Source organism: Staurois parvus, unplaced genomic scaffold, assembly GCF_062004578.1.
Source record: "Staurois parvus isolate SC_StPar_1 unplaced genomic scaffold, SC_StPar_1.0 ptg000235l, whole genome shotgun sequence".
NCBI classification, from domain to species: domain Eukaryota; kingdom Metazoa; phylum Chordata; class Amphibia; order Anura; family Ranidae; genus Staurois; species Staurois parvus.
The window spans coordinates 8,224,038-8,249,185 of NW_028318031.1; the positions used below are offsets into that span (position 1 = coordinate 8,224,038).

At 39.5% G+C, this 25,148-nt stretch overlaps 1 protein-coding gene across 4 annotated transcripts in view; it reads left to right on the forward strand.

Moving 5' to 3' along the window:
• Positions 1 to 23,077, forward strand: part of LPP (LIM domain containing preferred translocation partner in lipoma) — a 469,545-nt gene extending 446,468 nt beyond the window's left edge. For all 4 annotated transcript variants that reach the window (XM_089680141.1, XM_089680143.1, XM_089680142.1 and 1 more), the window contains 3 exons: positions 1,921 to 2,099; positions 9,606 to 9,726; positions 14,163 to 23,077. In XM_089680141.1, coding sequence (XP_089536267.1) covers positions 1,921 to 2,099; positions 9,606 to 9,726; positions 14,163 to 14,291 — 429 coding nt within the window. In that variant the 3' untranslated portion in view covers positions 14,292 to 23,077. The remainder of the gene's footprint in view (positions 1 to 1,920; positions 2,100 to 9,605; positions 9,727 to 14,162) is intronic.
• Positions 23,078 to 25,148: the final 2,071 nt, after the last annotated feature.

The window sequence follows — 25,148 nt, forward strand, 5'->3', positions numbered from 1 at the left end:
ATATTCCTGTCCTATTGGATAGGAAGAGTAAGGGGAGCTCACAAAAGATAACTTCTGATGGTGGCATCTGGCAGAACAGCAAACCATGCAAAAATGTATGACCTTACATTAATAATATGCTATTTTTTTCAACACTTTAGTGCAGTGGTCTCCAAACTACAGTCTTGGGGCCAGATGTGGCTCTTTGCCTGCCTTTATCTGGCCCTAGGGGCACTATTCCACCAACTGTCACCAATGATGGCTCACCATTGCCCCTACTGGCACCATCAATGGGGCACTATTCTTCTTATTGATATTAACAATGGAGCACTATTCTTCTCACTGATATAAACATTGGGGCATTATACCTCCCATTTAAACCAGTGATGGGGTACTGATGCCAGGGCATTTTCTACTCCCACTGGCTACTGTCTGGTCCCCCTAAACTCTGAAGGACAGTAAACTGGCCCTTTGCTAAGAACCAATTTTACACACTTAAGCAGGTGTTCCAAACTTTCTGCTTAAATGTAAGAAGCTAGTCTTTCTACTAATATTATCTGAAATAATGCTGTTTCATTAAAAGGTCATTCCTTCCCAACAAAATATTTCAGCTAAAGGTTGAGTAGCTAGCTGATTTAGTAAACATACAGTATATCCATGTCCATAGTATCTTTCTGTGTTAGAATTTTGAGTGGCACTTACATCTTGAAGTATTACTATGCCTGTTGTATTTTCTGTTATAATATATAATATGTCAGCTGCTATTGTTCAGACCTGGGAGCTCAAGGGCATGGATCTAATCATTTTAATTCTCAAGAGAGCCAAGAAACCTTTAGGTGGTTTGTCACCCAAAAACTGCAAAAATTTGAAATTGTTTTTGTTGTACTGGTGCTTTTAGCAAATGGAAGAAAAGAATAGGTTCAGGTTCCTGTTTTATATTTTCCAGAGGAAAGCATACTTATTTTCCACAGGGAGTAATATTAGTGACAAAAGTATCTTTTTAAAGTTGTCTATTTAAAAACAAGAATTGACATCTCTAGCTCAGAAAGGAAAAGGCTGACCTGTGAAATAGCTGAAAGTGTTTAATAGAGGAAAAAAAATTCTGTTTAAAAACATTGCGCTATATTTGGTAGCTATGACTGGTTGTTGTTAAAGGTTTAGCCTAGTAACATGATGCAATTAGATGTTCTCATAAAAATAGGTGGCTTACATGACAAAGTCTCTTCTTGGTGGGAGCTACTGAAGTCAGCGCGATCAGTTCTATATAAATATATAGTAATTAAGTTGTTATTCTAAAAGAGAGCTCCAGGGGGAAAAAGGCTAAATACACAGTTAAAGCACATGCATGTAAATGCTAGTATTGTGATTTTTTTATTTTATTTATTTATTTCAGGTACTTGTATAGCGCTGTCAATTTACGCAGCGCTTTACATATATATATTGTACATTCACATCAGTCCCTAACCCTCAAGGGGCGTACAATCTAAGGTTCCTAACTTGCATTTATACATAAACATACATACTAGGGACAATTTAGACAGGAGCCAATTAACCTACCAGCTTGTCTTTGTGATTCACACACCTCTTCATAATTCAGTATCCATAAAAAACACCAATTCTTCTATTTCTTTTTCAACTTCACAGCTTCCCATCTTATACACCTGTTTATTGAATATGGAATCTCTCAGAAAGATGACAAAAAAAGCTGAAATAGGAATTTGTGTATCTGTGTATTTTGCTGTGGCGTTGTGCTTTAAGATCTTTTATTATCTAAAATGTAAGGACCTGTTCTGATAATTGTGATATACAAAGTTGGCTCATCTTTTAAAAAATGTCTTATGACTGGGTCAAAACATGATAATTGTAAAGCTTTAGAACACTATTTTGTATGCTGTATCTTACAGCTATCTTTAACATGTTTTGATGCATCTCTTCATGCAGCGCACTTTGGAGCAGTGCAGCGTTTGTGCCAAGCCAATCATGGAGAGGATTCTGAGAGCTACCGGAAAGGCCTACCACCCTCAGTGCTTCATTTGTGTAGTGTGCTTTCGCAGCCTGGATGGAATCCCTTTCACTGTTGATGCATCAGGCCATATTCACTGCATTGAGGATTTCCATAAGTAAGAATTCTAAAATTAAACTACTTTCGCAACAGTCATACCCATGGTTTCCCCAATACGTTCGTTAGCTGTTAAGTAATATTGACAGTTTGAGTTTACTAAATTTGCCTATCTTAAATTGTGTTTTGAAGCATGCATGTTTTGGAGTGGTGGGGTTTTTGATATGTCTATCAGTAGGAACATGTTACATGGACTGTTTTCTGATACAATTAAGTTCCTGCATTCCTTATTATTTCTAAGCCCTTACCACATTGTGAAGACTATTGTAGTATGACTGTAGTGCACCATTGTTTATGTACGGTATATACAATTCTACATAAGGCTAATTAAAAGTACACCAAAGTATTTCTGAGGTTGTTAGTGCACATTACACCCCTCAATTACTAAAAGAAATCAATACTGACATCTGTAACTTCAGATCTTGTTGGTTTGTCTTGTAGTTGTAGAAAAAACATAATTAGATGGCTGTGACATAAATGGCTTCAGACTGCTGCTGAAAACTATCTTCCCAAACTGACATCACAGAGAAAGCTTTCTGTACACAAACCAGATATATACCACATACGTATAGTGCAGTGACAAGGATGAATCCTAATGAGAAGGACCGCTCAGTATGACTCTTCCATAGGATGCCTGTGAGGTTGCATTTGTGCCAAGTAATACATGTTTCCTGTACATCTAACTAGAAAAGCAGAGCAGCCTCATTTTGTCAGACCATAACATTTTCAAAATAGTTGTACAACATTACAAGTTCTACATTGGTAGTAGAAAAAAAAAAAACTGTTGAAAGTTTGCGGTTATCAGAATGATGCAATACATTGTTGAAAGATCCTGCCAGTTTTGCCATACTGCCCTCCCAAGTCTAACCAATCTATAACTGTTCTCTCTTGTATATAGTCTTGCTATGGAGACATCAGTCAATGCAGCAAATATTCTGTACCAGTTTGGTATTGGTACTTTATTACAACTACCAAAATTACGTACTGATAGACTTTACTTCAGTGGTCTCCAAACTGCAGTCTGCGGGCCCCTTTACTTGCACTTATTTGGCCCTTGGGACACTATTCCTCCCAATGCTAAGGTACATTATTTCTCCCACTGGACACCAAGAGCGGGGCATATTTCCTGCCACTGACACCAGTGATGGTGCATTTTCCCTCTCATTGATACCAATGATGGGGCACTATTTCCCCCACTAATACCAATGATGGGGCACTATTCCTCCCACTGATACCAATGATGGGGCACTATTCCACCAACTAAAACCAATGATGGTGCACTGTTCCCCCCACTGATACCAATGAATAGGGCACTATTCCTCCCACTGATACCAATGATGGGGCACTATTCCTCCCACACCACACCCTAGTTTTTCTCCCTCATCTTCAAGTGTTTCTAAAGATGGATGTTTAGCTGCTATGACATAGCAAACAGGATAGAAATACGTAAGTAAATTAACAAAGGGATTGACATGTTGGTTAATACTTGGGAGATAGGTTTGATAATGTTTGAAATTCTTCTAGTTTAGTGGAAATACAATATAAAAGCATTAGATACTCTCAGTGGTGGAATATTATATTTAAACAGCCAGGCTAATGTTTTCATATATACATAGCTGTTAAACAATTAGAGAGACCAGCTGCTTCTGCTAGCTCAACACTTGAGCATTTTCATAGGCATGTGTTAGGTTTCTTGGATAAGTGAAATACATCTTTATTTGTGGCCAGGGAAATGAAAACTTTTTTTTTTCCCTAATTCATTTAATCCCTGGGTGGCGTGTTTAAATCCTGGGTAGCACGATAAGAATTTCCTAAGACTGACTTTCTTGCTTTGATCTCTCTTTTATTTAAATGTCCTGAAGCCCTGTAGTCTCAGGGGATGTGTTTTGAGTGTGTTGTTTTGTATGCTACTGCCAGTAAAATATATATATATATATATATATATATATATATATATATATATATCAATTTTTCTTTTTAGCTTGGCTCACTAAGTCATGCAAGCTTTACTGGAGTGTTATTACCACTGCACTATGAACTTAAGAGTGATAGCAAAGACGCTGTACCGGATACTACTTTGTACATGTTCACAATTAATAAGATCCCTGTATTCAAAAGGTCATCAGTTAGCAATAAATATAATGTTAATACAACTAAAGTGGTTGTAAAGGCCCAAGGTTTTTTACCTTCATACATTCTATGCATGAAGGAAAAAAACCTTCTGTGTACATCAGTGCCCCCAGCCCCCTCAATACTTACCTGATCCCCATTGTGATCCATCGATGTGTACAACTGCCTCAGCTGTCCTGGGTCTCTGCCTCCTCATTTGAATTTATTTTTGAATGTGTTTTTGAATTTTAATCGATTCGAATTTCAGCCGTATTTAATTTCGTTAGTTTAGATTTGTTACTATTGTAATTTGAATAACGGAAAATTAATCCGAATTTCAATTCGGAACGAAACAAAACGTACATGTCTATAATGCACCTACACAAGTAACTATTTAGGGATCCAAGCACTTGTATAAAATAAACAATATGGATAACTTGTGATTTAAAAAGTAAAGGAACTGAAGATATATCTAGACAGTTCAGTTTATTTTTTCACTATGCCAGTAAAGTGTTTTGTAATTGCAACACAGAGGTACTTGCAGGGCTAGAACAAGGGTAGGGCAGGAGTCATCTGTGAAAGTTACAGAGGAAGTGAGTAGTGGAAGACTTCCTCTACCAGCTTCTATGTTTACAGTTGGTACTGGCACTTCCCCAGCACAATCCAGTGCTTGCCAGTCATGAAGCAGAAGAAGGGAACACTGGATCTGCATATGCTCTGCCTTTTGAATTACTTGGTCTCTCGTCCGCCATATCACAGTTCCTGTAAACCCCCCTTGCTTTCATATTCTGAGTCACCAGCACCACCACATTTATAATTATGCCAGCAGCAAGGGAGTGGCAACAGTACAATACAACTTTATTGGGGTTGGACTGGAACAGGTGATCCCTGCCACACTAAGAGCATCAGGATTAGTCATTTTCTGGTGTTCATTGCACTGTGCCAGAAAGCTTAAGTGGAATAACAGAAAAGGAGCGCCTGATGTCCAAAAACAATGCACTTTTGATTGTAGATTAGGTAGCTTTTTTTAGAATAACGACAAATACATCAAGCCAACTTGTTTCCTGAGAAAAGACTCACCCTTCTTCAGGGCTGTTGCTGCACGCTATTAAATGGGAAAAATTCCCACGTCAGTTATATATTTTCTAGGTTTAGTGAATGACCTGATTACAATGTGCTTCTGTCCCAGTCCCAGTCCCTCCAATGACACCTCAACACAGGCAGGACATTATGCCTGAGCTCTTTATTTGTCTGAATAACGTTGTAGCGCACTAATTATTAATAAACTACAATGATTCCAGAATAGTGTTCTGTGACTGGGCCATAAGCACATTGTAATCAGGTCATTCACTAAACCTGGAAAATATATAACCGATGTGGGAATTTTTCCCATTTAATAGCGTGCAGCAACAGCCCTGAAGAAGGTGGAGTCTTTTCTCCCAAAACACGTTGTCTTGATGTATTTGTCATTGTCTTGATGTATTTGTCGTTACTCTAAAAAAAAAAAAAAAACCTCCTATTCTACCATCAAAAGTGCATTCTTTTGGACATCGGATTCACCTTCTTTACTACTATTCCAAGTATACATGTGGAAACGACTTCAAGGCCATACCAGAAAGGCAGCAGCCCAAACCCTAAGAGAGTTTACTGCCAATATCCACCATTGGGTACAACTGACTGGAGAGACTTCCCCCTACCCACTCACGTAACCACCCACCTGTGACGGGAGTCACTTTGGGTGGGGGGGCCCATGGAACCCAGCTGACCAGTGACTGATCCAGTCAGTCCAGCGCAGTCTTCAGCACAAACAAGAAAGCTTAAGTGGACACTCTTCTTCTCCTCCCAGGCCCAGGACATTTCAACCTTTTTTTTTAAAGTAAACCTATTACCACAAGGTCACTTATAAAATAAGTGGGCTGTAAAAGAAGAGTATGTTTAGATGGGCTTTTTTTCAGACATCACTGCTTTGCCACTACATGTTTTCTACACTTCTGGGTGTGTTGAATACCTGCTCTCCCCGCCACATGCTGTGGTTTCTCCTGACAGCTTCTATGTCCAGTGACATCTGAGCTGGCATGAGGAATCTTATCACACAGTGGTAGGAGCGAGTATTTACACACCCAGAAGTGTGGAATATCTCCAGTAGCCAGAGAGCAGCAAAGCAGTGGTGTTTCACGGCATGGGAAAGGTACAATTAGATGCTGTTTTTGTTTTATATCCCTGGCTTTTCTATGTGATCTGTGGGGACAGGGCCACTTTAAGGTTAAAAGCTGATTTGTACCCAGTGAAGTGGATTATCAGGCCTGAAGCATCTTCACCACTTCAGTCCTCAAGCAGTTCACCATCTCCATAAAGAGTTCGTTTTGCATTAGACTTTCTCACTCCCTATATTTCACTCTTTCATTCCCCTTTGCTTTGTCACCCTCCATCTCTCGCTCCCTTCTCCCTTTATCTCAACTTCCCCCAATCTCCCTCCTTCTATCTCTCTTTTCCTCTATACCTGGTTGCAGCAATTTATTTGTTTTGTTGAATGTTTCATACTCCTGACATCTGTACTGTATACACGGAGATGTACATTACATAGTCCTGGCAAAAGTGTTTATTGTCTCAGTAGTTACCGGTTTTAAAGTAGGTTCAGAAAAAGTATTACCTTTCTGTGTGCAAAAAAGCACATTTCTCTTTATTTTAATTGATCCTTTGTATGAGAGACTGTCCCTTGTAGCACAGTAATTAGGAGTATTTTGCAAGTAGAACTAAGGAATACTATTAGGCGCAGTCTGGGCATGCCCACCATTTGCTTTGGTGCACAACACAGACCTTCTTTCCTATTGTATTTCAAGAGTCCTCAGTTTTTTCATAATTCTGGTCATGCTCACATTTTGTTATAGGTATTGTTAACATTTCCATATTGTTTATACTGTTTGAATATCAATTTTCCCTGTCATATGTTAAGTTGTCAGTAAAAATGTGCTCTGTCTGTAAATTTTACATGTTTTGTCAGTAAAAAAAAAAGCCATGAAGGGTTGGTAAGCCTGAGTTACAGGCATACAATTGGCAGGTGTTTTTGTCCATTTCCTTCTACTCAAAAAGAACTTATCAGTTTGTGCATAGGGCTCCTGGAGTGGAGCTTGCTTGGGTTTGTAGTGTGTGCTACTGTGCAGTTGCTTGTTCATTGAGGAGTCCTGTCTTCAGATGGCATGAGAAAACAGCACCTAGACAAAATATAGCAAGATGTGTCTCTTTGTGAGTAGCCACAGGACCCTTGTGAGATCAGTGGTGCATCCAGAGTCTCCCAAGAGATCAGTCAACATTAGCAACAAGCAGATATAAAGTTACACAACAGGTAGCTAGGAATCTAACTCACATCATGACATGGAAGTCTGTCTGGACTCTCGCTCATTCTGTTACCCTTTTTTGTATATTGTCCATTGCCCCGTTCTGTGCACTGTATTGTAAACTGTCTATTCTTTACCATCTCACTTTGTGTGACTTGCTATACATCCTGTTTCACACTGGCACATTCTGTACACTGTACTGTGCATGTTATATCCCACAATGACCCATTTTGTGCACTGTTCTACACCATTTCACTTTCCATGCCAACCCATTCTATACACATGCGCTGTATATTTTTTTACACAACACATCTATTCTGTATATTGTACTGTACATTTCCTGTTCCACACTGACTAGTTTTGTACTGTGTTTTACATTTTATATTCTACACCACTACATTCCAAAAACTGTGCTGCACCCACCATCCGCCTCCACAGATTATCACCACCACTCAATAACATTGAGTGGGATTAGAACTGCAGAAAACAATTGCACGCACACCAGGCGGAAGGGCACACTTCGGCATCTTTACCTAGGGCACTGAATAATCATGTCCTGAGACTAGGTACTTGGTTTCGATCTCACCATGACCTTATCTGAATGGAGTTATATACTTTCTGTGCCTTGCATGAGTGTCCTTTCAGTGGTCCAGTTTAACTGCACTGCTTAAAGAGGCGTTCAAGGAGATTAATGGTAGAAATTCTGAAGGAACCCCCTGCACACTGCTACATACCCTTTCCAGCAAATGTTGCAATAAAAAAATAGGGATATTTGGTTCACATTTATTTTCAATACATGTTTAAGCTGGACGACTGCGTCAAAGTAATCCCTCTATGGCCAGTCCTGCTCTGCTCTGGCTATGCAAATGCTGCTGTGGACACAATGCCAATATAGGGGAAAACTGACAAAGTGGGGAAGAGCTACTAGGTTTATGTCTGACTACTGACCCACAATACAACAAACAAGACATACCTGTGCTCCAGTCCCAATTGCTTGTACATGCATTTATTCATCAGGTGCTAAAGAGGTGTAACCACATATTAACACTAAAAAATAAAACAGAAATGTGATCTGCTACCTCCTCATATAAACCATACATTTTAAATAAACATACAGTGCAATAGTAAAGTCCAACATATGTTGAACTATCATCCAGTAATATTCCACGCCGTGCTTGAATTGTGGCCCCATTCCCTGCTCACCTTAAATGTTGACCTATAAATTATAATAGGCCAAACACGCTTCAAAGAATTATGTGCCTCTAAATTTCTGATCCATAGAGTGCTCCTGCCACATGCTTTATATCCAATGGACCTTTGAGCTCCAAATCTCCTTGCCTCACCCATCAATTTAGGTCATACACACTTAGGGATACTATATCGCTTCTGCTGATTCTGCTTTTTCTAAGCGTGTACAAGACTGTCACTGTATGTTTATATGAGGAGGTAGCGCATCACATTTTGTTTTGTTTCATTTGAGTGAGAGTACACTAGACCAGTGAGTGCAGCAGTCTCCTCCTTCTGTTATTACATGTCCTACATAGCAGCACACAAGCCTGTATTATCTGTAATTTTTCACATATTAACACTAGAAATTCTGAAGGAACCCTCTGCACACTGCTATATGCCCTTTCCAGCAAACTTTGCAATCAAAAATAGGGATATTTGGTTCACACATATTGCAGTACCTGTTTAAGCTGGCCAGCTGCGGCAAAGTAATCCCTCTATCGCCAGTCCTACTCTATGCAAATGCTACTGTGGACACAATGCCATTATAGGAGAAAACAGACAAAGTGGGGGAGAGCTATTATGTTTAGATCTGGCTACTGACCCGCAATACAACAAACAAGACATACCTGTGTTCCAATCCCAATCAAGAAGATTACTGGGTCGCTGAGCAAACTGGTACTAGTGTTAGTGGGTGGGTGCTTACAGGATTGTGGCAGGGACAATAGATTGTAAACTCTGCTAGGTCAGGGACTGATTTTATTATTGTCTGTAAAGTGTTTACATTATTTTTAGAGCCACAACATATTATAATCTGTTTTCTGCTTTGTCTGCAGGAAGTTTGCTCCAAGGTGTTCTGTGTGTAAAGAACCAATAATGCCTGCTCCTGGCCAGGAGGAGACTGTTCGTATTGTAGCCCTGGACCGTGATTTCCATGTGCAGTGTTACCGCTGTGAGGTATGTGCTGTTTGGGTGAAAGCTACATACAATACATTGGATATAATCAATTTAGCAGTATGCCTGTAATAAAGGCGTACACTACAGCCAAAATTTAGAAACCCTGAGATACATGTAGGGAGCTGAGCCTTCATGGTTAGTTTTTCATCAAGGCATTGCTATTCTGTACTAATTCGCTTCACTTCCTTTTTTGCCTTTAAACTAGTTATCCTGAAAGACACTGCTTATGATACTAGAACACCCACTTAAAGATGAACTCAAAGTTTATTGGACTTTAAATAGTTCCTTTGGGCCAAGGTGGCCCAAATAAACTATTTCCTTAAAGCAGAGCTCCACCCTAAAGGGGAAGTTCCACTTTAAAGCCTCGCCCCCCCGCTGCTCGTTAAAGATTAGCACCTTTGGGAAGCAGGTTCCTGATTTTGACAGGTACCCCACTCCCACTTCTGCTGCGATTTGGGATGATTATTCCGGATGTGCTTGTAAATCCTGATTGGCAGCACCCGTACTTCCCCCATTCACTGCAAATTGAACTCCCCTTGATTTTTTGGAGCTGTTTTTCACAGAAGATCTGTATGCATTGATTGTGGATCAAAGCAAATTATATGCACAACAATTTATCGCCACCAACCCAAATTCAAACCTTGCCAGACCATTCACATGGAAACCCATTACGGTTTCCGAATTAACATTTTTTGGGGGCCTAACCCTCAACATGGGCATTACTAAAAAAAATTCACTGCTGTTGTATTGGTCCACAGACCCGATTCATCACATGCCCGTTTTCTCTGCTGCCATGGCCAGGCATAGATATGAGAGTATAATGTGTTTTATGCATTTCAACGACAATACATTCTGTCGTCCTTGGGTGACCCTGAATCTGACCGGCTCCACAAAATTCGGCCCCTTGTAAATCACCTTAACCAAAAATTTGCAGATGTCTATACTCCCCAGCAAAAAATCTGTGTTTGAGTCCCTCATTCATTTTTCTGGCCACCTTGCATTCAAACAATTTCTCCCCAACAAGCGTGCCAGATATGGGGTCAAGATTTATAAGACCTGTGAGAGGGCAACAGGCTATACATATAAGTTTCGTATTTATGAGGGAAAAGATAGTATTGTGGAGCCCCCTGGATGCCCAGATTACATGGGGAGCAGTGGCAAGATAGTTTGGTGTCATCCTTTTTCCATATGGGGTACCACTTCTACGTGGACAATTTCTATTCAAGTGTGCCACTATTTAGACATTTGTACAATCTTGGAATTGGCGTATGTGGCACCGTGCGACCTAATGCGTGCCCACCATTAGAAGTGGGTGGATGCAGGGCGGTATATTCTAATGGTGGGCATACCACACACTTTTTCTGGCAGAGATTTCTTCTCTTTTTTTTCCTTCAGCCCACAGGCTGCATACCAAAAAAAAAAAAGAACATAGCATATACACCAAACAAGGACCAGCGACATACTGGTACATCACTGGACTCTGAATGGTTATACCAGGATGATGCCTACAGCTGCACCCCTCCCCCGCTGCCTTCCACGGCCTTCTTGGGCAGTCCTGTGCCATCGGGGGAACCTGAGAATGCAGCCGGTGTTTCTGCCAGCTGACCAAAGAGCTGATTAGAGACTAGAATGCTGCCAATCATCTCTATACTCTAAGAAATCGGAAGCTACGAGCATTTCATCACTTCAGTTATCGCAGGATATAAACAGCGCCATTTGTAAATTGGGAAAGCATCTCAGCACACCGATCTTAGTGAGATTAGATATGTAAGGGCAGTGGAGATATCTAGAGTCTGATAGACCCCAGATTTCTCAAAAAAAGAATATATGACAATACCCGTTGAAGTTAAAAGGGATATTTGCATTCCCTGTGATAGCATTAAAAGTGCTAAAAAAAAAAAAAAATTAAAGGGACACTGTAAAAATAATAAAAAAAAAATCAAAATAACGTAAAAAAAAAAGCACCCTTGCACCCCTCCATGCGTGCGTGGAACTGCGTGCACAAGCGCTGACCCTGTGTCAGTATGTATACAGCGGTTGTACCATGCATGTGAGGTATCGCCACGACCGGCAGATCAAAGGCAGTAATTCTAGCACTAGACTTCCTCTGTAAATCAAAAATAGTAGCTTGTAACTCATATGGAAGAAAAATATATTTGAAATATATTTTAAAAATATTCTTCCCAATTATATTGACATATATTTGAAATACTACAATTTTGGCCATATTCAATATATTTTAATAAATATATATATATATATATATATATATATATATATATATATATATATATATATATATATATATATATATACACTGCATATTAAAATGCGTTTTTATTACAAAATATATGAAAAATATTTTTAAAAATACATTTAAAATATACTGTATGTCTTTAAAAATACAAATCTACTTTTTTGGAATGCATTTACAAATATATGTATATATTTTTAAAAATGTAGATTTTTTTACTATATTTTTCAGATTTTTTTTAACATATAAAAATATAAATTTTATTTATGTACCGTATTGCATGACTGCACAATAGTCAGTTAAACTAGTGCAGCGCTGTATAGCAAAAACAAAAGGCGTAAATTGCAGTATCTATGCCCTAGTTTGTAGACGCTATAACTTTCACACAAAGCAATCAATATACACTTATTGAGATTTTTTTTTTACCAAAAACATGTAGCAGAATACATTTTGGACTAAATTTATAACGAACTTAAAAATATTGTTTTTCTTCAAAATGTTTGGTCTTTTTTTTGTTTATAGCGCAAAAAATGGGTACAGCATTGCATGACTGCGCAATTGTCAGTTGAAGTAGTGCAGCGCCAAATAGCAAAATGAGGCCTGGTCATTAAGGGGGGTAAATCCTCAGGATAGCAAGTGGTTATCTAACAGATGCGTCCCCTGGGAGCTCTGTATAAACTTATGTAGCATCATCTACATCCAGTATAGAGTGCTTTGTTGCAGCAGCGGGAGTGGGACTTTTGTCCCATTCCTGGAACAAAATCAAGTCGGGCTGAGCACGTCTCTAACCTTCATAGGAAACCTTGTATTTGAGGAAAGACTTTGGTTGAGGTGGAGAGGTGGGTGAATGATATCCTGATCTTTATCTCAGCTAATCAGAGGAAGCCTTGTATTCATTCATAAAATACAAAGCTTCCTGCGAATGGCTGAGCAGTCATCTGTCACTGTCCGTCCCACTGCTGGAAATCTGTACTGTCAGTGGGGTGCATCGGTTATGCAAAGAAATATTTTGTTTTGGACGGCTTGGTCTAAACAAACTATTTAAAATGATATTATTTATTTTTATTTATTTTATCACAAGTACTTATATAGCGCCGTCAATTTGCGCAGCGCTTTATATATATATTATATATATTTTGTTCATTCACATCAGTTCCTAACCCTCAAGGAGCATACAATCTAAGGTCCCTAACTCACATTCATACATACACATATTAGGGCCAATTTAGACAGGAGCCAATTCACCTACCAGCATGTCTTTGGAGTTTAGAAGTAAACCAATGTATCTGGTGGAAACCTGCACAGGGAGAACATCCAAACCCCATATTAAACCTGGAGTTAGTCTTTAAAGCTCCCTGCTGGCTTTACAGAAGACCTATTGGGAAAAATGGCAGTGCTTAAAAGCTTTTTACAGCTCTCAGTCAGGGTTGTTATATCTCTTTGATAAGTGAAATTAAAACCCTGCTGTTCTTACCAGAAATGGTAACCTTATAACTTACTGTATTGAGCTGACAACATAGTGCCTATGTGATGCTGAAGTCCCAGGGAGTGTTATCAGCCTTGCCTAGGTTAACTCTGTGAACTACAGAACATCTCCCCTGCTGTTATGGGATATAGATTTCCTATCCTAGGATCAGAAAGTGTGCTGTTGGCAGGATCATCAGCTGAAAATAAAGTGTGTGTGGTGGGGGGTGCTGAAATAAATTATTGCAGGCAACTAACCTAGGACTTCATTTGCACAGCCATATATTGGCTGTGGTGCAGCAGATATGTTGCAAAGAACTGGGCTTGGGGCCCAGGTGTGTGTGAATAGCCATGGCCTGGGAAGCCTGTACACAGCAGTAACAAAGGATGTTATCACACAGCCAGCGACTAGGTGTGGTTTGGGATAGAAGACCTTCCCTGGACGCAAGTTTCTTAGGACATCCTGACCGCATCTGTCCGCACACTCCTGGGCTCAGTTTTTGTATACATATTTGCTGCACCAAAGCTGATTTGGTCATGTGAATGAGTCCTAAGGACTGGTAAGCTGCAGTATATTACAGTTTTGTTCTAGGGTTTAGATGCACTTTAAGGAAAACTGAGTGATTTTAGCACAGATTATTTTTTACTGTGTAATTGTAATACTCCACTGAATGCTTTCATTTGTTTGAATGAATTTTTTAACATGTTTATTTTACAGGACTGTGGAAGTCTTCTGTCTGAAGGGGAAAATCAAGGCTGCTACCCATTGGATGGACACATCCTCTGCAAGTCCTGCAACTCCGTACGGATCCAAGCTCTTACTGCCAAGTCCAGCACCGACCTGTGAATGAATAGCACCTCATCCTCAACACTTTAGCTCCTATCATGCCAATCAGTTTTTGCCTCCAATGGTCAGAGGGCTTTCCAGAACAGACCTATGTGGGATGTCTTATTTCATAGGCAATTTTAAAGGGAGTTATCACATTTCTAGTTATTCCACTCACTCTTCATTTAAAGCACTACACATTTTATTCTTAATTTTTTTCCAACAGCTGCAGAAGGAAAGTGCAATCCAATATGTGACACACACACACACACACACGTAGGTGTGTCTCACATCATGGAGATTGAACATCAGCTTTTGAAACTTTAGTAACACATATATAAATAGATAATCAGTTTTTGGGTAGCACTGCCTTGAAGATCTTTACAAACCATGCTAAGGTATACATTTGAAAAGACCTGTAGAGCTGTATTGCTTTGAGATTGGCTGGCAATAAGTGGAGCATAACAGCTCTGCATGCAGAAGTATTTACATATCCTGTGCCTGTATTAAGAGCACATCCACTGTTAAAGGGAGGGAGCGTTTTTTCTCCACAAGCTCCAATGTTTCTTGCGCTCTGTTGTTTGTTTTTGTTTTCTTTCTTTAGCTTTGCTTCCCCGTATAACACATATATTTTGGCTGCTGCTGGTGATGGTGTTTTCTGTTTGTGATTGATTACATTTAATTACACTTTATCAGTGGTATGTGGTCATAATTATGCAAGTACAGACCCGCACCTATTCACAGCAAACATCAGTATGTCACAGCATTTAGAGGGTTTTTTTGTTTTGTTTTTTTTATCAATGGACCTTGCTCTGTTATCCAGTGATGTACAAACTAACACAGTGCCTTAAACATCACATAGTTAACATATCACAATATGAAGCTGGGTGCCAGGCAAGTATGTAGTATGTATAGGAAGAAATTAAAATGATTGCAGCTGATGGAAGTTATTATAGGGTCAACATGCGGTGCATTGCTGAGCCCAATGCTGTAGATGATCGTTAGTATTTAACTATTAGCTAGATGTTGCTACATGGTTCTAAAGGGCTTTAGTCATGCTGTTGATCCTTGACCCCTTAGTCCTTTTGACTTCCTATCATAACCAAGAAGGAAGTTGATTGCCTTTGAACTGTAAGTTCCAGGGACATGTTATTTAGTCATTCCTTCTCTCTTGTTCCAGCAGGGACTCATGTTATGAATTCTGACATGCTCCTAAAAGCAGACCATAAATAGCAAGTGTTTGTGGCCACTTTGCCTTATCAAACAGTTTTTTTAGACTTGGGAGATTTATAGTTTATTGTAAGCTTCATGTAAGCTCCAGTAACATTGGTTTATGGATAGGCGAGCTGCATGTTTGTATCCTTATAAAGAGAAGTATAATATATACTGTATATTTTTTGTATTAGAACTTTCTTTAAAAATTGAATTTTTGTATATTATACTTTATCATTCACAAGTTACATAGAAAAAATAGGGTATGCCAAAATAACTGTTGTTTTTCTTGAAAAAAAAAATCATCATCATTCAACTGGGTTTCCTATAATGTGGTCTAATGCAAGTATAAAAATGCCTGTTTGAAAAAGAATTATTGACAAACCTGAGAAACCAGAAGGCTGCCATTGCTGATTTTCTTAAAATGCTACCTGCCCGGCTGCGATGCTGATCTGATTTTTTTAAACCATAACCCCTTCCCACGCACATTAGCATCCCTTTAAATAGTTCGGATCTGGATTATGTGATAACTGTCACAGTGGTCACATGATGGGAAGCCAATCCTGCTGGCTACCAATCTGTTACCTGGATGAAGAGCTGTCTGCGACACCTCGAAAGCCTACCCTTTTGCCACCGCACATATGTGGCAGTCAGTTGTAAAATGGTTAATTACTACAGTCATGTCCCCAGGTCAGTGGCTCAGAAGGTTTTAAAACATTCTGTTGTATTGCCACTGTATTTCCAGAAGGATCTCAGCAATGGCAACCACAATATTTTTCTTAGCACATGTCCATTTAAAGCAGAACCCCTTGTGAAAAATTGTTCCTGAAGTTGGGTAGTGCTTTGACTGCTTGCTGGGTCTTAATAGCTGATGATGGTGCTTTATTGCAGGCATAACAACTGCTGCACATTGAGAGCTGAACTTCCAGTTTCAACAGCCAAAGTGGATTTCCAAAACTTAAAAAACTATAGTGTTTTTCTTTAACCCACATGCTCAGTGCTAAGTTAAAAAGACACTTCATGGGTTTTAAATGTTATGCTGTCACTTAAATATCATTAATATACAACTGTATTCACTGCCCAGGTATAAAAGGTGCCATATTACACTTACAATCCTTTAGACCATTTTTTAATTGGTAGCACAACACTAAACTGTAATTACTCAGTTAGACTGCTGTGTAGTCATGAGACTTCCTACTCTAGTTTGAATGTCTTTTTTTGTTAAGTGGAGAGCTGCTAGGTTTATTTTAGCATTGAGGCTGCACTAACAGTACATTTCAGTGGCCTCCAACTGAAAAGGGCAGATTTATAGTTAGTACTATAAACCATATTTAGAAAACACTCTGTATAAATGCATTCAGTCTGTAGCAGTCTAGACTCTATCTGGCTTATTTAAAACCAAATTAAAACTGTGGGACACATAATCAGCTATAATCCATATTGGTACTGGTGTGAATTAGACCACATCACAAATGGAGCAGTTAACATCAACCGGTACACATGTTTGAAAGTCATTTTATAATATATAACAGAACATGACAATGTAGACTACAGATCCAGGTTCTCGGTCTCCACACGGAACAAAATTCATGTTCTCATCTCCTACTCAAAATTACACGCATAGTAATAAAGTGAGAATTACTTTCTATAAGATAACGTTTAAGTAATTAACCTCTATCAATCTTAAAGCTATGTGATTATATACAGTGTTATGTCATTCAATAACAGGTATACATAGGAGTAAAAGAATCAATGTAGTCATTACTAAACTTGAGCACTCTCATATGTTTTATGGTCTTCAGAAAGTGAATAACATTTCATACACTGTATCTTTAGTTCTTCGCTTTTTAAACAACTTATTGTGTACCGGCAATGTGAAAATGTTTTACTATATAACTGCTACACCGAGAGCCATCTTTTGTATGTATCAATGTACATTCTTTGAATCTCATGGTCAACTTTATATCACAGCAACATTGAACACTATACCACCAGCCAGTATTACATTTCTGCAACATTTCTTTGTAACACTGATATTTGTATTTCACAGCTGAGAATTGCTTACAAACATTTCCTGATTTGGGAAGTCATTTTCTTTATGGCTGAGATAGGACCTGTTGCACTAATGATAGCGTTCAATGTGTGCAGCTGGATTCTGTGCACTCTGCTGCTGTGCATAGGACATTTTGAGGTATCCCATGATCATCCAAGGCTTTAAGGTGACAGGTCTTGGTACGTTTGAGAACCCTAAAATTTTACCCATGGGAAGAGCCAATATTCAGACTTGTTTTTCAGTCCAGTAGATATTTTACATGAATTGTGATTGGTAGTTTTAAACTGTTCCTTTAAGTAATTTATGAAGTACATGTGTCTGTATGTGTACATTTTCTATCCGCAGCTATGTATAATGATATCTCTTACTGTAAAATTTAGAGGTAATAATTTTCAATTAGAACCATCAATGAAACATTACACTAGGTTGCTTTGACCAATAGTGACCTATGTTTGTATTCTGGCTTTTAGGTTCACTGCCAATACATGCATACAATTTTCTGGGCGTTCCCGTGTTATGAAATTAATATCCTCTCTTCAAGTCAGGCAGCACTAGAATACACGATGAACACCTTGTGTGTTCTGTTTACAGGAACTGGTAAATAGCATTATTTCAGTAAATGCTTAAAAATGTCATGAGTTAATTTGTCTCCCAAGTAACCTTTTTCCTTTTTTATTATGATTCTATTCCAGTCAGTTATTTGATTAGTGCTATTTATATTTCCTTAATTGTACACTAAGAGACACAGGGTGAAGTAATTCAGACACAGTGGGGTTATGCTTCTGCCTTCAGGAGAGATGGAAACTCTATACTTTTATATCAAGATTTCTATTTCTCCTGGGAAGTTTTTACAGTTGTCTCAGAGTCAGAAGAGGCTTATTTTTGCAACTTTCTGGATCCTCAGCATCGCCATGAATACTGTACCTAGACCCTGCTGTGAGGTGGACACTTGGCCAGCCTGTAATGTGTCCTACAGGCAATGGGTTCTGCTGAAGGTGCTCTCCCAGACATTTTTGTGTAATGTGTGAGTTAGCCGTAGAGTTTTTTTTCTTTTTTTAATAGGACCAGAGCTGTGGTGTACCCATCTGGTGGAACCCAGTCTTTGAAGACTCTTCAAGGAGTGTGCCCACCAGGAGGGTACAGGTTATCTGGATTATAATGTCCTGGGGATCCTGCTTCTCTATCCCAACATATCTGTGTGGCAACTGCAGGTCCTCTCAGAACCCCAACTGTGATATATCATGGCCTTGCCCTTTTACACAAGAAACCTAGTAGTACTTTACTAGTTCAGGTTCTACCCCTAAGGGGTTAACATCTGTCGCTCTGACTACAACTCTTCTGGCTGCAGGGGGAAAGCCGCACCAAATTTGAAACTGGAGCTCAGCTGAACCTACATTGAGTCTGTGAAGGCCTTTTAAGCATTACTGTACCTGCACATGTTTTTTGTTGTATCACTGCACATACACATGCTATTTTCAGCCATCTTTTCTGCCTGTGTACCACCTCACATTATACTTCCTGCCTCAGTAGTGCTTTGTGAATAGCCCTTGTGGGCAATTCCTTACTTTGTATACTTAGTATGATGAATCATAAGGGCAAGGACAGCTTGAAAGCTTACAATCCATTAACAGTTCCCGGGGGTCTTGCAGTGTACTTCCTGAGAGACCTAACAGTGATAGCCCACACCACTGTCCCCTGCCTGAGTGACAACTCTCTACACATTTTTCTTTAACTCATTCTAGAGTGGCTCCCTCCCCTGTTTTATCTAGAGAGTAAATCTCTGCTACTATATTTAAGTTTATGAGGACAAATTCAGCTAAGATAGTACAGGCATGCTTCCATGCCCTCTACTCCAGAATCCATCTCTGATTTCCCTGGGGCTGCATGTCCAAGGATTTTTCTGGGCCCTTCAGATGTTTGAATGCATCCTAAATCTCCTGATGTCAGCACTAGAACCTTTTCATCACTTGATATATCTAGACCCAGCCCTGGATACAACCCTGTCCAAGGTTCTCCTTACACAGGACTCAAGACTCTCTGGTACCATATTCGGGTACAGTCCAGGAGCCAACCAACCCTGCTTTGCAGGCGGGTCTGGGCATAATGATGGCCTCTTTCTAAACCCTTTTTATTTCACTCCAAACCATTGCAACTCAACATTCTGGCAGCATGGTGCAAGCAGTCTCAGTCTCTGGACCATTGCATACCCCTGATCAGTAAAACCTGGCTTGGCCAGGCCAGGTGGATCTCAAGTTAGGGAAATTCTTCCTCCCACTAATCTGGAAGGTTCTCACAACAGATGTCAGCAGATTTGATTATCTCTTCATTGCTGGACCTCCCGACTGCTAGGTCATTAAACCAGGGATCAGTTGGGTAATAACACAACAGTGGCTTAAATCAAAACAAAACCACGTCTCACAGCTCAAAAAGAAGCTGTTTATCTTCTGGATTGGGTGAAACTTCATGTCTCGGCTTTGCCCTCCATGTGCATCCCAGGCACGGGAAATTGGCAGGCAGATTTCTTTAGTCATCAGCGTCTGGACTTCAGAGAATGTTCTCTTCCTCTTCAAAGTGTTTCAAGACTTTTACCGCAGGTGGGGGATGTGGACTTGGAGTACGTTTGTATCCATGTTCAGGGATGCTTTCGTTACTCTGTGGGATGAGTTTATGCTGCTCTATGCCTTTCCTTCTCCCTCTACTACCTTCTTACTCTGCAGGATTGAGCTGGAAGGGCAATTCTTTGATTCTCATTGCACCGAATTGGCCCAGCAGGCATGTTACTCAGGTCCTGATTTGGTTGGGAGGGATCTGCACTTTAAAAACTAGAAAATTAATTTCTCACAAAGTCTATCATTGCACCTGGAAAGCATATTTCTCATTGTGCAAGGCACAGAAATTCCATCCTAGGATATACTCTGAATTCTGTCCAGTCTGGTCTGAATCAACATTTGGCTTTAATTTATTTATTTATTACAGGTACTTATATAACGCCATCAATTTATGCAGCGCTTTACATATATATGTTGTACATTCACATCAGTCCCTAACCCTCAAGGAGTTTACAATCTAAGGTCCCTAACTTACATTCATACGTACACATACTAGGGCCAATTTAGGCAGAAGCCAATTAACCTACCAGCATGAATTTAGACAGTGGGAGTACCTGGAGGAAACCCACGTAGGCACAGGAAGAACATGCAAACTCTAGGCAGCTGGAGCCATCGTTGGAATTCGAAACGACGACCCTAGTACTGCCAGACGGAAGTGATAATTATTTAGCCGCAGTGTCAGATCTCAGCCCTAACAGTTCTTTTTCAAGGACTTCTTGCCTCCATAGTGAAGGCCTTCATACAGGGTGCCCCTTGAATTATTCCCCCAGTATTTCCCCCAGTGACACTGTAGGATCTATCCTGGTTCTGCAGGGTTGTTCAGAAACTGATCTTTGAACCTTTTTCTTCTGTTTACACCCACTCCTAAGGTTGTCTTTCTCCTTGCCAGCACTTCCGCAAGGTAAGTTTCTGAGTTGTCAGCCTTAACATGTATAGAATCCTTCTTGTGCTACACGTAGACAAGGCCCAAGACCTCTTTTCTTCCCATGGTGTTTTTTTTCCTTTCACCTTAACCAGGGCATTGTTTTGCCTTCCCTATGTTCTGCTCTATGACATCCAAACGAGTTTTCCCTCAGCTATGGCTCCCTATAAACAATCTGACTTTGTCATACCTGTAGGTCTCCGTAAGCGATAGCCTGTGTCTTGTTTCACTTTTGCCTGGTTGATTTGGCATCTCATGATGCATGCCTATAGATATAAGACAAGTTTCCAACTTTCCCTGTCAAAGCGCATAGGCATCTGCTTCTCAGAGTGCAAGTTTGCCACCTGGTTTTCGGTCCATACGTTTAAGTTTTACTAGGTGGACATTCAGGTCCTGTCTGATGGAGGCTTCGGTCGTAAGGATCTTCAGGCAGCTCTTTTAGCTTTTTGGGGACCTGTTAGCATTTTGTTAGCTGTGTTCTCCGCCCCTCAGTTGGGCTGCTTTTGGACAACTGTACTTAATTTACTTAATCCTGTGTCCCTTACTGTATGATTAGAAAAACAGGATTTTTGACTTACTGTAAGATCTCTTTCTGGGAGTGAATTTAGGGACACAGATCCTTCCCCTTCCTATAATTCACTCCTACTGCTGCTACAAACCTAGAGCATGATGATGGTAGTAGGAGAGCTTATACTATGTCTTAAAGCTTTGTTTGCCAGTGTCAAATCTGAAGGCAGCAGCATACCCCACTGTACTGGAATTACTACATCATGTGTTCCTTAATGTAAAAAAAAAAAACATTTTATTGTAAGTGAACGTTTATCTCTATTAATAACTGTAACATGAGGTTCTGTAGATGTTATTTTGATCACAGCACCCAAACCCACCATTGCTCATTTTTAACTAGAATGATTAAAGACTTAATTTTCAAGTTATCAGTGTTGGGAAGCAGACTGTTCCTCACTTGATCAGTTTGCACTTTGATACAAATTGGGTATGACAGAAAATCTGGTCACACACTGACCACAGCTACACATTTATACAGTGGTTGAATAAATTTTGCCTATTGCTTCAGTATAATCCATAACCTCTTTGTTGGTGTCAAACTTCCAGATCTGTAATATTTGGACATGTACATGTACAAATTTGTGTTGTGTTGGGTGACCTAATACATGTATTGCAGTCTGGAGCTTCTTTTTCATTTCCATGTCTATTTCATTTCATTACAACTGCCATGCTGTGCAGCCAGTAGGAGGCAGCTTTCCATCTCCCTTGTCTGCTCAGTGGACTGTAAATCAGCAATATACTGATGCTGATTTATATTCCAGTGCATAGGCAGGCAAAATAGTAAACTGAAAGAGGTGGTGTCATCTGCCTGGCTGTGTAATGTGACGGTGTAGTATGAATCATAAGGTGGTTGAACGGAATTAAAAATATTTTGCCAGGTAAAATAATGAACATTTCAACTGTCCGTTTAGTGGTTAATCTGGTGTTCCATCTTATGTATTGACACAGGCCGGAAAAGGGCCTCAGTTTTATGTGGCAACAGATTTGAGCCAGAGAATCAGTTTGTCTATTGCAAAATACCAAGATCAGCATAACAATAAAGGTACAAAAAAATGAGTACTTGCACAGTGCAAACCTTATAGTAGAGAGATTAACCCAAAGAAAACTCTAACACCAAAGATAAAAGAAATCTACTCTTGCCATTTGTTACATTTGCACATCTTGTAATAAATTTGGCATTTGAACATCAACATAGGAAATAGACTTGAAATTTTACTGCCTTTGTTAAACATTTTTGGCACCCTTTCATAAGATGGCTGGACAACAAGAAAGTATGGAATTACATAAGACTTATTATAAGTTACTATCATAATCAGTGGAATTGTGATTACAATTTTATTCTACCCTGTTCTAATATGATTTTTTTAAAGATTTTTTGTACTTAGGAAGTTTTTTTTCTGATAATATACACGCTTCACATTAAAGTTTCTATTTGCATTAAAAATGTTTTGTGTGTTAATGCATAAGCTGGGTGTAAAAAAAGATCTATGCATACCTTACTTTCACAGGACAAGCAGTTGACGTGCCACTATACATTATAATCAAGCAATGAGCGTAAATTCTAGGATATATAATATTTTCCAATACTCTAAAGGTAATCAGACGTAAGACTAAGGCAGGCCATGCAGAATTCATTTTCTTTTGTTTAATCAGCGGATTGAGCAAAAGAAAATGATTAGATTCCCCCATCCACACATGCAAGGTTGATGGGGTAATCCCTACCATGGAGCTATTGTATTCTGATTGTGGGGTGACTTCCCCGCTGTCCTAATACACTAATCAGCACTGGCCTTAGCCAGTGGCAGTGAATGAGTGAGTGAAAATTTTCCAAAAAGCTAGTTGTACAGAAGCCAATCGAGATATTGACTTTGTACAACCAGTGTGTCCATGAATCTAAATTCAGATGGTCCCTGCTGAATTTTGATCTATCGATGGCCATCTTTAAGCGGGTCATACAATAGTTGATTTGCAAATGAACATTCATACAAATATTTGCATGAACAGTCGTATGCAAATTCTCATCAGTATAGTCAGTGACTTTATAAATGAAATTTGATAGCACTTCAAAAAATGTTTGCTTTTAACATTTGATTTCAGAGTGAATGGACTTTCTTGAATGAAAATCACATTCACTGTTAGCCCTGGTTCACATTGATGCAATTTATGATGCCTTCTAGAAAGCATGGAATCTCATAACAAGTAAAAGAACATGATTTTCTATGGAGGCTGTCCTCATATGTGCAGTGCGAATCCAATGCTTTTTGACAAAGGGTCCTATGTGAGTTTAGTGCAGTGCGATTTGTAGCTCCACAGACTTGAATGAAAGCTGCATGCTGTGGACTCTTGCAGTGCGATTTCAGAAGCAGCTCCAGTGTCAGTTGGTACTGGAATCTCCTAAACGGATCCAGCTCGCACCGCATGTGAACCTAGGCTTAGAAATCTGTTTGTGAAAAATTCTTGAACCTTTCCACATTTTGTCATGTTACAACCAAAAACGGAAATGTATTTTATTGGGAATGTATGTGATCGACACAACACAAAGTGGCACATAATTGTGAAATGGAAGGGAAATGATAAATGGTTTTCAAAATATTTTACAAATACATTTCTAAAAAGTGTGGCGTGCATTTGAGTTCACCTGTGTGTAATTTAATTTCTGTATAAATACAGCTGTTCTGTGAAGCCCTCAGAGGTTTGTTAGGGAACATTAGTGAACAAACAGCATCATGAAGGCCAAGAAACACACCAGACAGGTCAGGGATAAAGCTGTAGAGATGTTTAAAGCAGGGTTAGGTTATAAGAAAAAAATCCCAAGCTTTGAACATCTCATAGAGCACATTTCAATCCATCATCCACAAATGGAAAGAGTATGGCACAACTGCAAACCTACCAAGACATGGCCGTCCACCTAAACTGACAGGCAAGGAGAGCATTATTCAGATTAGCAGCCAAGAGGCCCATGATAACTCTGGATGAGCTGCAGCAATCCAAAGCTCAGGTGGGAGAATCTGTCCACAGGACAACTATTCGTTGTGCACTCCACAAATCTGGCCTTTATGGAAGAGTGGCAAAAAAAAAGCCATTGTTTGAAAAAAAGCCATAAGAAGTTTAATTTGCAGTTTGTGAGAAGCCATGTGGGGGACACAGCAAACGTGGAAGAAGGTGCTGTGGCCCGATGAGACCAAAATTGTACTTTTTGGTCTAAAAGCAAAATGCTATGTGTGGCGGAAAGCTAACAATGCACATCATCCTGAACACACCATCCCCACCGTGAAATGTGGTGGCAGCATCATGTTGTGGGGATGCTTTTCTTCAGCAGGGACTAGGAAGCTGGTCAGAGTTGATGGGAAGATGGATGGAGCCAAATAAAGGGCAATCTTAGGAGAAAACACAAAAGACTTGAGACTGAAACGGAGGTTCACTTTCCAGCAGGACAACGACCCTAAACATACAGCCAGAGCTACAATGGAATGGTTTAGATCAAAGCATATTCATGCTCTCCATCCAGTCCGACG